We start from the raw sequence: 12,610 nt of genomic DNA, 5'->3' as shown, positions 1-12,610 counted from the left end.
AAATGGGGCAATGTCATTCTTTCTGATGGAGGCATAGAATTCCATTGTGTATATATACCACATTTTCTTGATCCATTCATCTACTGAGGGGCATCTGGGTAGAGGGTCACATCTATCACATCAAAATGAATTTCCAACTAGAGAGGTGGGTCTTTTTGTAAATGTATTTAATCCTCTCTTGCATGCTGAGTTTATGAACCCAGATACAAGAGTACAGCTAGTGATTTCTCATCAGCATTTTTCCTTCCTGGTCCTCCAGACAGGAACAACAGACTGACAAAAAAGATTTATTTCTGGTGGTATTGTGGTTGAACTCAGGGTTCCATAGTTGCTAGGCAAACCAACCACTTGAGCTACATCTCTAGTCCTTTTTGCTCTAGTTATTTTTGAGGCGGAATTTCATATTTTCCACTCAGTTTGTCTGGACTGCAATATCTTATTGACACCAGTGAAGAAGCTGAGATGACAGGCACATGCCACCACACCCAACTTTTTCTATTGAGATAGGAGTCTTATGAACATTTTTTCCCATCAGGGAAAAGTAGCCAAGTAGCTAGAATTACAGGGGTGAGCCACTAGTACCTGGCAAAAATGCGTATATTTTAAAGTCTTTCTAATATGTATATGTACATATATATTAAACCTTTCATTCTTTTTCTATTCCAGAAAAAAAATTTGTGAATGTCAAAAGAGTAAGAAAATCCCTCCTTGTGTTTGTGGGTGCATATATGGATTTTGGCTCCAGTTAATGATGAATAGCAAGGAATATTTGATATTTTTAAGCGAAATTCATGTCCCACAAATTAAGTTGAACAGTTATTTCAAGTTTTGCCACCAAGGATTTCACAGACTCAAAAATAGCATAGGATCAAAGACAGCCAAGACATAAGCATATTTTTCCCATGAAAACAAAACCACAAAATTTTCTTCAAGAGGAAGATAGTATGGGATGGAAGGAAACAAGGAAAGCTAATTGAGTAGTATTTTTAATTCACTTTTAATAGTTGTCCCTTTTATACATGGAGAAAAGAGCTGAATCAATACCCATGGGAAGCAGGTACTCTGATGTTTCACATGATAAACCTAATTGGGAGCGCAACCCTTTATTCTCAATGCTGTAGGTTACACATGCCACCAATAGATGGCGCTGAGCACTCAGTGGCTGCTGAGGGAAGAAAGGCAGAAAGGGGCTACTATACCTGGGGATCAAACTGAGTTCCTTAGAAAGTATACTACAGAAGAGAGAAGCAATCTGCATAGCTGCTACCTTAGAGGCTGTTGACAAGTCCTGTTGACACCTTTCTTAAAAAATAAAGGAGACAGACACATGATATGGAATTCCAAGTAGTTCAGATAAATATTAAGTTGAAAATAGAAATAGTCATCCGAAAGTAAGAATTTTCCTTCTGCTTGCCTCAGTCAGTTTCCTCGGAGATAATTGTTGTTGCACAAAGTTTTCTTTTTGATGCATCTCATACGTAATAAGGGACCAGGCTATTGATAAAATATTGATGATCCAATTCTGAAATCAGTTCATAGAATTGAAATTCACCTTGTAGAATTTCCAGCCAGGTACCAATAGCTCATGCCTGTAGTACTAGCTATTTAGTAAAGTTGAAACCTGTAGGAACATTATTTAAAGCTAGCTCAGGCTGGGGCTTGGAATGTGGCTTAGGGGTAGAGTACTTGCCTAGCATGCATGAAGCCCTGGGTTTGATTCCTCAGTACCACATAAGCAGAAAAAGCCAGAAGTAGTGCTGTGGCTCAAGTGGTAGAGTGCTAGCCTTGACCAAAAGAAGCTCAGAGACAGTGTCCAGGCCCTGAGTTCAAGCCCCAGGACTGGCAAAACAAAAACAAAAAAAGCTAACTCCCCTATGACCCAGCAATCCCACTTTTGGGCATTTACCCAAACAATCACAAACAAGGCTATACTAAAGCTACCAGCACAACTATGTTTATTACAGAATTATTTACCATAGCTAAGGTACGAAACCAACCCAGATGCCCCTCAGTAGAATGGATCAAGAAAATGTGGTATATTTATACAATGGAATTCTCTGCCTCCATCAGAAACAATGACATCACCCCATTTGTTAGGAAATGGAAAGACTTGGAAAAATTATATTAACTGAACTAAGCCAGGCCCAAAGAAACATAGGTCCCATTGTTTCCCTTATTTGCAATAACTAGTATAAGTGTAGGACAAGCAGAAAAACCCAAAAGCTATCTTCAAATGACCATATAAGATGATGTTAAGTTAAATGAGCACCAAGATAGGGACACAAGTGTTTTTTCTTTCTTGCTATTGTTTTTAACGTCTTTAAAATGTACTATGTGATTTTTTTTCTCTTATATGTTCTTCCCCCATGGTATAACCCCTGTTTTTACTGTATTTGATGTCAGTGCCCTGCATCTTGTATATACATTTTTCTAATTTGGGGAGGGGAAGGGCAATAACAAAATGCTGGCTGAAATAAGGATACAGGTGGACCCTTGGTAACAATGAGTTGTACAAGACAGTATGTTGAAAACAAACTTTACAGCTTCAGCAGGGCAGGGAGGAGTTGGAGAGACAGGGAGGGAAGGGATGGTAGAGGAAAGACAAAGGAGGAGGTAAAAAATGCTCGATAGGAAATGTACTCCATTAGCTTACTCATGTAACTATAACCACTCTGTACAGTATTTTTAGAATAAAAAAACATATAAAAAAGCTAGCTCAGTCCATAAGAGTCCACAAGACTTCTCCAGTTAACCAGCAAAATGATAGCTTGAAAGCATGGCTCAAGTGGGAGAGCACCAGCTGAACAAGCAAGTCGAGTACCCACAAACAAGCCTAAGAAACTCAATAAGATTTCCTATTGCACAAAGCTGATAAATAGCTGCTTGTTCATAGTAAAATACATAGCAAATACATATCCACCGGGCCAGAGCAAAGTAATTCTATTTTAGGAAATCTAAAACTCAAAACACATGTCTTTCTCTTTCCCTGATTGCTCTTTGGTACAGGTCTCTCCACCAGGGACCAAAACAAAACTGATATGTGTGATCAGAAGACAACAGACCAGGCTCCAAATATTGTTGTTGCTGGGAACCAAGTCCACTCAATGTCAATAGCAGTTGGGAAAAAATGCCGAAGGAAACTAACACTGGAATATGGATTCCGAAGAGACAGACTGCCCAATCCACTGCATGATCTAGGCAATATAACTGAGTTCTCACCTTCCAATAAGAATGACAAGGAGGGCCTGTTATGGCTCCAGCCTTTGGAGAAGCAAGGCATGGAGGTGCGTTCCAATAAAGGGGATTTAGAAAAGGGAAATGCTAAAGCAAGTTTTGAAGCCAAAAGAGCATCTGAACCCCAACTTACATCAGGAGACCCTGAGTTCACGAGCGGTGATGTATCACGACACCATAAAGATGAAGCTGCTGGAGCCAAGAAGAAAGAAGTCAACAGTTCCCTTTTGCCATTGGCAGAAAGGCTCCCTACAACCCAAGAAGAGAACATGCTATCAAGAGCAGCAGATGCTCAGCTGCTCATGAGCCCTTCAGATCAATCAGAAGAGCAAAATGCTTCGAGCTCAAATGCTCAATGCAAAATGGAGCAGGCCCAGAGTGTCCCAACTATCTGCAAAGAAAAGTCTTGTGGAAATGTTGTCCAGGTGTTCACAGGGAATGTTCCCAGTATGACAAGCCCTAGCCCCGAAGGAGACATTTCTACAGACAGGCTGCCTCCTAGAAGCCTTCCTCAGCCTTTGGAGGCCACGAGAGTTGAAAAAGACTCAACAACTCTGAAGAGTAATTCAGAGGAGAACAGTTCTGAGGAAAAGCAGACTCCTGACCACCATATCCAATCCTCGTGGAAACATAAAGGAGACCCGAAGGTCTTCTCCAAATCAGAAAATGCCAGTAAAGAATTGAGCAATCTCGAGAAGAAAGGAACTCCTGGCTATTCTTCCCAGTTCATGAGAAAGCCTCAAGATGAAGCCATCTCACATTTGAATACGATACCAGAGGGGGACAATAGTTTTGAGCGAGGGGTTCCTGGTCCGGCTCACCAGTCCCAGGGTAAGGCTAGACAAGGCGCCTCAGAATCCAAAGGTGTTCGTGTGACTTCCAAGGATCACCTGATTCCCAGACCAGCTTTCCACCTTTTACAAGATAAACGCATCATCCTGGATTCAAATAGTTATGTGGAAAAATATAACAGTGCTGATGATATGAGCAGCTCTGAGGAAGACCTGTCTCTCCAACAAGCTGATAGGACCTTGAAGAAGCCCAAAGAAGCAGATGCATCCTCAGTTTCGATGAAAATTCCTACAGAAGAGTGCAATGTGTCAGTCAAGCAGATTCCTCCCAGCCACCCAGCCCAGCCCATTACACAGAATCCTATTCAGCAGACAGAGCCTGTGGAGAAAATCCCTCCCAGCCATTCTTTCCAGTCAGATCTAGAGAAGGTTGCAGTCGAATGGAGCATTATTATGGAGAAGCCAATGGCTCATAAAGCGCCTCCCAAGCGTCCAAGGAAAAAACTTGAGCAAAGAATCTCAACTCCAGAAATTACAAGTCAGAGAGAAGTGGTCCCTGTTCCCATTTCACCTCCCGTAGCCAAACCCATAGCCACGCAAGAAGTCTCTGTGCATGTGCAGAGCACTATCATTGAGGGGAATGTTTCCATGGAGTCTCCCAAAGGGCCTCCCCAACCCTTGGCAAAACCACTAGTCAAGAAAGAAATCCTTTTGGGTGCAGAGGGCGGTAGAATTGAGAGGAGAGTTTCTATGGAGTCACTGCTTCCTAAATCTTCCTCGATGCATCCATTCAACCAGCAACAAATGACTGTAACTTCCAGAAGCGTATCTGCAGAAGGCTGCATTGCGTTGGATCCGAGGCCTCCTGGGAATTCTTTCCAATCGTGGCTGAACTCTCCAATGGAACGACAAGTCTCTTTGTTTCCAGAAAGCAAGGCTGTTGAAAGGGGCATTTCTACCGAGTCACTGCCTGCTAAAATTCTTCCCAAGCCCCCCCAAAAGTCTAAATTTCATACAAGTATGATGATGAGTTCAGAGACTGTTGCAGCTGAGAAGGCCATCTCTGGGGACCATTCCAAGTCCTCTTCCCAGATCTTGCCAAGTCCTGCAGGCCAGCAAATCTCCTCTGCACACAGCAACACTGCAGAAGAGCCCATTTTGACAAAGCCACTGCCAGCCAGATTCCCGCCTGAGTCTTCTGGGAGGCCTCACGTCCAATCACAGATGATCCAAGACACCGGGAGTACTTCTGCCCAGTGGACCAATCATATGGAGCTAAAGCCGGCTAATCATACTCTCCAAGCCCGGATAAACCGTAAATTCAAGCAACACATCTCTCTCTGTCCAGAGAATGCTGAGGAGGAGGGGAGCATTATGATGGAGACCACGGCCTCTAGACACCATTCCCGACCACAGTTGTTTTCTCCAATTCAGCAAGTGTCCGAAGGTCTAGAGAATACTGCTACTGAGCTGGAAAATTCAATGGGCTCCCCATCACCTCAAATGCCTGCTCATTCTGTGATGAGATTAGCCATCAATCCACCTGTCTCCTTGGGACCAGTGAGCAATTCTGCCCAATGCAGCAGTTTGGTGGAATCCAAGCCACTGAAACCTCCTTTACAGCCTGGGATGAATGAAGCATTCAAGCAACAGCTCTCTGCGTGTCTGGAGAACACTGCCACCCAGAGAAGCATTTCTACAGAGTTGAGGCCTCGCCGGCATCATTCTCAGCCCCCAGTGAGACCCAAGATTAAGCCAGACATGTCCTCAAGTTTGATGTCTGCAGAATGGAGCGGCCCTGTGAGACCCATGTCTCCCAGATATGTTTACCAGTCATGCATGAGTCCTAAATCGGAGCATCAAGTCGCCCCTGATGCGAAGGCTCTTGTCAGGATGCACAGCCTTTCTAAGGAGCTAGGGTTTCCCAGACAGCATTCTCCATCTGTTGGGACACAGGATGCTCCCAAAGTCACGTCTGCTTTGGAGAATCTCGAGGAATTCCTCAATGGCAAGCCAGCCCCTCTCAAACATTCCCCTCCATTCTCTAGGAGGTCTAAAGTGAAGGAAATATCCTCCCGTCTGGAGAATAAGGTGGTGGAAGAAGACATCACTACAAAAGCACAGGCTCACCGGGATCCTTCGCAGTCATTTGTGAAGTTTATGGCACAGCAGATCTTTTCAGACAGCCCTCCTGTGGAGGAGAAGGTGTACGTGGATCCTGTGGCTTCAAAGCATCATTCCAAATCTTTACTGAAGCTGAAAGTTGAGCAGCAGGTCTTCTCAGATTGGGGAAATGTTGTCCCCGAGGGAAGCATTTCTTTCAAGAAGCCACATATGAAGCATCAGCAACAGTCCTGGGCGAAGCCTGAAGAGCCACACGTTTTCTCACATTCGGCCAGTTTTCCTGCGATGAAGAACATGTCTAAAAAGCAGCTTCCCACCAGAAAGATTTCCAAGGTCACAGGGAAACCTGAGTACAGGCCAGATATCTCCATGTCTGTCAACTTTCCTGAAGAATGGAGGAGTGTTGATGAGCAGCTGCTGTCTCCTTACCCTTTCCAAGCCTGGAAAGTCTCTGAAATCTGGCCACTAATGGCATCAACCAGTTCTGGGAGTGTTTCTGGAGAGGAGAGCAATAGGGAGGAGCTTTTACCTTCCAGCAATATTTTCAAGGCTTTTGGAAACACTGAATATTGGCAACAGGTTTCCACAGGTTTCAGGAGAGCAACTTTTGAGAATTCAGGCAACTGGTTCCTGCAAAAAAACGAACCTTTAATCAAGAAAACGAAGAAACACAGCGCAGGCCCTGAAGACTTCCTTAAGAGCATCTTGATTCCCACTAACAAACCTGGGAAGTTCATTGTTGGTCCTGCCCAGACAATGCTCAATACTTTTGATGTTTACTCCAAGGAGGACGCTCTTCAAGGTGGCAATGAAAATCATGACAACCACTCATGCTTCCCCACCAATGAAATGGATGATGTTGAAAACATCTTTGGAATTCGACTGAGAAAAACCCATTCTTCATCAAAACATAAGAGTGAGAAACAAGATCCTGTCAGCCAGCTTCCTTCACAGGCCCTGGGCCCGACTTCATCTTCTGCAGACAAAGAACCAAAAATAAGAAGGAATGTCTCTCCAAAGTGTCTCGACAACTCAGATTACCTCGAACCAACATTTAACTCTGCAGAGACACAACAGAGCAATCCCAAGTCTGAAGGCCTGGTTAAGAAGCAACCAGCGTGCAAGATCGCAGGTAAGAGTTTTCTCTCTTCAGATGGGAAGTAGATGCCAAGTGGAGGGAAGAACTAGAAAGCAAAGCCCTGTTTGTGCTCCAAAGTCTAAACTAACCATGTCTACTGAACTGTTTTATTTTTGTTTTGCTTTGTTTTTTTGTCAATGCTGGGACTTGAACTCAGGACCTGGGCACTGTCCCTGAGCTCTTTTGCTAAAGGGTAGCATTCTACCACTGAGCCACAGCTCCACTTCCAGGTTTTGAGTGGTTCATTAGAAATAAGAGTCTTACAGAGACTTTTCTGCCTGGGCTGGCTTTGAACCTTAACTCTCAGATCTCAGCCCCTTGAGTAGTTAGGATTACAGGCATGAGGCATGGTGCCTGGCTGCACTGTTATTTTTATAGGGCTACCTTGTGGATTTGGGAGCAGAGTTAGTGCATATTGTAGATGGACAGATTTGGAGATAGCTCGTTTTGAGTCTTCCTTTTCCCAAGAGTGCACAGGTCTGGCCATGTATCCACATTCCATAATGGACACATGACCATCTTCACATTCCCTCTCTCTGTACCCTCCATTCAACATACTTTGGGTGGAATCATAAACTTTTTTCAAAAATATTTTTGCATCGATCATGCCCCTCCTAAACTACCTAGTTGATCTCTAGAAGTCAATTCATTAGGAGCACTGTGTTCAGACTCATAGCTTGAAATTTAAACTTTTCTTCACTTCTTCTTTTCTTCACTACCTGAAATGTCCAAGTATCCAGCTCTGGTGGATTTTTTTTTCTGGTCATGGGGCTTGAACTTTGGGCCTGGGTGCTATCCCTTAGCTTGTATTGCTCAAAGCTAATGCTCTAACACTTGAGACACATCTCCATTTCCAGCTTTTTGTAGCCAATTGGAGATGAAAGTCTCATGGACTTTTCTGCCCAAGCTGTCTTTAAACTGTGATCCTCAGATCTCAGCCTTCTGAGTAGTTGGGATTGTAGGCCTGAGCCACCAGCACCTGGTAGTTGGTGGCTTTTTGAGCACTACTCTCTCCCAAAAACCTTTGTACCTTGGCTCTTGCCCACAATTGTCTAACTAATGCCTCTAACCACAACTATGATGCCACATCCTTATATTAAATTCCACAAGGTTTTCCTTGAAGTTGAAGGAATGAGAACAAACACTGAGCTTCTCACCTCATAGGAACTTTCTCAGTCAACCTGACAACTATTATCCTACTTTAATTTGGGGATTGGAAGAGGGGTGAATAGAAAAATGGAAGGGTCCAATAACAGGACAGGGACACTATGTCCACGGCTAAGTATAGCTTCTTAATTACCCGAGGGGCTCTTTAGCCAGGTTGTAGGGAGGGAATAAACTAAGGGAGTCCTTCTCTACTTGAAAGCTATTCATTTTCATTTGGCAATTAATAAGGATCTATTTGAACATTACTGTGGACACACCCCAACCAGGCTCAAACCTTTGCCTGCCTTGCTTTAGTTATAATTCCTTTCATTCTTTTTAAGGAAAGCCTCCTGGTCAGCAGTCAGATCAGGCCACTCTAGAGCCAGATTGGATTACCATGGCAAAGCAGAAACAGAGGAATTTTCCATCCTGCATTCCCATGAAAGAGCTAAACATCAATAACACAGCTGAAAACAAGGCTGAGACCAATGAGCCTAAATCTGAGGTGAGAGCTGAAGACAAGGCTAAGCGCCTTGTATAAAAAGCCTAACTATATAGGGTGGAATGTGAGACATCCCAGAAAATACTGCACAAGGTTTGTAGACCCACTGATTAAGTTTCCACTGAGAACTATGGCAGACATGCCACCCTTTGAGAGTATTAATCAAGGAAGGAGGACTTTTTGGGAGGGGGCAGGGAAGAACATACGTAATGCCCTATGCTTTTAGGTGATTACTAAATTTATTGAGAAATCACATGAAGACTGAAATTTTCACTTTGAAAGAGTTTTACTAGGTCTCAGACAAAAAAAGAAAAGAAAAAAGAATTGACCAATCTTATAGGGGTTGGAGGTGACCAATCCTATAGGGGTTGGAGGTGTGACTCAGTTAGTAGAGTACTAGTCGATAAGCAAAAGTGTCAGGTAGCAAGTGAAAGTGGCAGGTAGTGAGTTCAAGTCCTGGTCTTGAACCAAAAAAAAAAAAAAAGAAAGAAAGAAAAAAGAAAAGATCTACACTTTGACTTTACTTCTCACTTTAAAAGATCTCTTTCAGGGCTGGGAAGGTGGCTCAGTGGTAGAGTGCTTGCCTTGCATGCCTGAGGCCCTGGGTTCGATTCCTCAGCACCACATAAGCAAAAAGAAAAAAAGCTGGAAGTGGCGCTGTGGCTCAAATGGTAGAGTGCTAGCCTTGAGCTGAAGAGCTGAGGGACAGCGCCCAGGCCCAGAGTTCAGGCCCCACTACCGGACCCAAAAAAAAAAAACAATCATTTACTGTGTACAGTTTAACATATTACAATAATATAGAGTAAGTGAAAAATAAAATAGCATCCCCCAGCTGGCTGCCAGTGGTTCATACCTTGAATCCTAGCTACTCAGGAGAACTGAGATCTGAAGGTTGGGGTTTGAAGTCAGCCTGGGCAGGAAAGTTCATAAGACTCTTATCTCCAATTAATTACCAAAAAGCCAGAAGTGGAGCTGTGACTTGAGTGGTAGAGAGTTGGCCTTGAGCAAAAAACCCAGTGACAGACAGTGCCCAGGCCCTGAACTCAAGCCCCAGGACCAACATTAAAAAATGCCCCCACCCCCAAAGTGTTACACAGTAAAAAAAAAAAGCAAAAAAAAAACTTGTTTTATTTCCTCTAAATTCTTAGCAAAAAGGCTAAGGGACAGTGCCTAGGCCCTCACTTCAAGCCCCAGAACTGCACAGACAAACAAGTACAGGGCAATTGAATAATAGCCACCGCAAGATTGACAGAGCTTTAGGGATTACTTCTCAAGCCTCCACCCTTGTCTAGGTTTCTGTGGTTATAGCCATGTTTACTTTCTTCCTGTGATATGGCACTCAAGGCATTGCCAATGCATTGACATTCAGAAACCTGACATCAAAGGAAGTGGAAGTAGAAAGACCTCAGAGAAGAGTGATCAGAGGGAACCTGAAAAAAATTGAAACATGTGATTTCATCCAATAAATGTACCCCCATTATCTCTGGACCTTCCTCATGCTTACTGTGTTATTTGCTGTGATTCCAGTTGCATTTGAAGATGAGTACACTTCCACAAAGAAAGAAGCCAAACGATCTTCAAGCCTTCCAGCCAGGCTCCACTGGCCAGATGAACCTGTGGAGCCGAATGATGGAAACGAGCCTGTGTGGTTTTCCTTGGCCAAGAAGAAAGCCAGAGCATGGAGCCACATGGCAGAAATCATAACTAAATAACTTCAGGCTGTCACATTAATAGTTTAAATGATAACTGCCAATAACTATAGCAATTCTATGTAGTGATTTATTTACGATGGCTATTTCTTATTAAGCAAAAGAATCTTAGAAATGGAAAGGAAATCATTTAAAATGTTTTTATTTGCATCGTAGTTATACAAGGGAGTTTCGTTGTGTGATTTTCAAGCATACTTACTATGTACCCTGACCTACTCACCACCTTTATCTCTCTCCCTCATTCCCCTCTTCCCTTTTTAATCTTATTTCAGTAGGTTTCTCTGTTGTTTTTACACATGCCTTGTTTTACTTTACTGTGATTCTTGTAGTGTGTACTATCATTTGAATGAACTAAATGCCACTAATGCCTAGCTTTCAGTAGTCACTGCTAGCATTAAGACACACCCCCCCCAGCACTTCCTCCCTAAAAATCTATGGAGAAAATGGTTGTGCTGTTGTGGAATTGTGAAATCTTTCAATTTTTGGACAATGTGCCTCACAAGGAAGAAATCAAAAAAGATTTTGCTGGAGTAACTAAAAGATTGTTATTTCCCTCTACCAAATGATGTAATTCCAATGGAAATATTTAGATGATTTGGCCCACAAATTGACTTGTAGGGTTTTTTTTTGGGGGGGGAGTCCGGTCGTGGGCCTGAACTCTGGGCCTGGGCGCTGTCCCTCAGCTCTTCAGCTCAAGGCTAGCGCTCTACCACTTGAGCCACAGTGCCACTTCCGGCTTTTTTTTCTGCTTATGTGGTGCTGAGGAATCGAACCCAGGGCCTCAGGCAAGACAAGCACTCTATCACTGAGCCACCTTCCCAGCCCCAGGCTTGTAGGGGTTTTTAATGAGCCTAGCTAAATGCTGAATTATTTGTTTGCTACTCCAAGCTTTGCAAATGACTCTAAAAGAGATGATGAAAGTGACCAAAGTGACCTCCATAGCCAATCCCCTCATCAATGCACTCTTTATTAAAACACATTCCACATACCTCTGGGGCTTCTCAATAGTTCTCATTGGGGTGAAAGTAATAATTTCCCTACCTAGCAGACCATTTCTTCCTATTATTCTACTCTTCTGGACAATTAGTCCATCAGCATTTGGTCTTTTGTCCCAGCACTACTGTGAACCTCTCTAATTGCCCAGAAATATAAATGTGCCTCCAACTCATAAAAGTTTGTCTGAATTCAATGTTCTGCAGATTTCCTGCCAGGCGCCAGTGGCTCACACCTGTAATCCTAGCAACTCAGAAGGCTGAGATCTCGGGGTCGCGGTTCGAAGCCAGACCGGGTAGGAAAGTCCATGCCACACTTGTGTGCAATGAACCAACAAGAACAAGAAAAAAAGTCGCGCTTTGTTTGCTTGGCCTCCTCTTTGCTGCACTCGTTTGGGCTCAACTTGGCTTTGCTTGGCTTGTCTGAGCTCGGTTTTCCCACCTTTGCTTGGCTAAACTTGGTAATCCACTCGCTCCTTTGGGGTTAGTGGCATTCAACTACGCTCGGCTGGGCTCGGCTGGGCTCGGCCGGGCTCGGGTAGGCTCGGATGAGCTCGTCCAGGTTCGGCAGGGCTCGGGTAGGATCGGCAAATTGGAGTTCTACTTACTCAGTTGGGCTCGACAGGATGGAGTTCGACTACCTTTGGCTTGGTTTGGCTTGGTTTGGCTTGGTTTGACTTGTTTGGGATTGGCTCAGCTATCGGCATCCGGTTACTTTCCGGCTGTGCTCTGCTCGACTGCACTTGGTTCTTTGGCTAGGCTCGGTAAGACTGCCCTCGGCTGGGCTCAGCCGCCTTCGGTTACGCTCAGTTTGCCTGTGTTGTGTTTCGCTGCGCTCCACTACCTTCCGGCTGGGATTGGCTCTAGCTAGGCTCGGCTGGACTTGGCTGCGCTCGACGAGCTCCGCTGGAATCGGCAAGGCTGGGCTCGATTAGGGTGGGCTGGGCTGGGCTGAGCTCTTTGGCTAGGTTTGA

At 44.1% G+C, this 12,610-nt stretch overlaps 1 protein-coding gene across 1 annotated transcript in view; it reads left to right on the top strand.

The window, feature by feature from the left end:
- Kiaa1210 (KIAA1210 ortholog) overlaps positions 1 to 10,647 on the top strand; it is a 38,981-nt gene extending 28,334 nt beyond the window's left edge. Inside the window, exons 9-13 of the mRNA XM_013019744.1 lie at positions 3,007 to 3,990; positions 4,171 to 7,281; positions 8,775 to 8,938; positions 9,218 to 9,284; positions 10,463 to 10,647. Coding sequence (XP_012875198.1) covers positions 3,007 to 3,990; positions 4,171 to 7,281; positions 8,775 to 8,938; positions 9,218 to 9,284; positions 10,463 to 10,647 — 4,511 coding nt within the window. The remainder of the gene's footprint in view (positions 1 to 3,006; positions 3,991 to 4,170; positions 7,282 to 8,774; positions 8,939 to 9,217; positions 9,285 to 10,462) is intronic.
- The last annotated feature ends 1,963 nt before the right edge of the window (positions 10,648 to 12,610 follow it).

This window comes from Dipodomys ordii, unplaced genomic scaffold (assembly GCF_000151885.1).
Source record: "Dipodomys ordii isolate 6190 unplaced genomic scaffold, Dord_2.0 Scaffold47, whole genome shotgun sequence".
NCBI lineage: Eukaryota > Metazoa > Chordata > Mammalia > Rodentia > Heteromyidae > Dipodomys > Dipodomys ordii.
The sequence above is the reverse complement of the archived record's forward strand: the minus strand, read 5'-3'. Positions and strand labels throughout refer to the sequence as shown.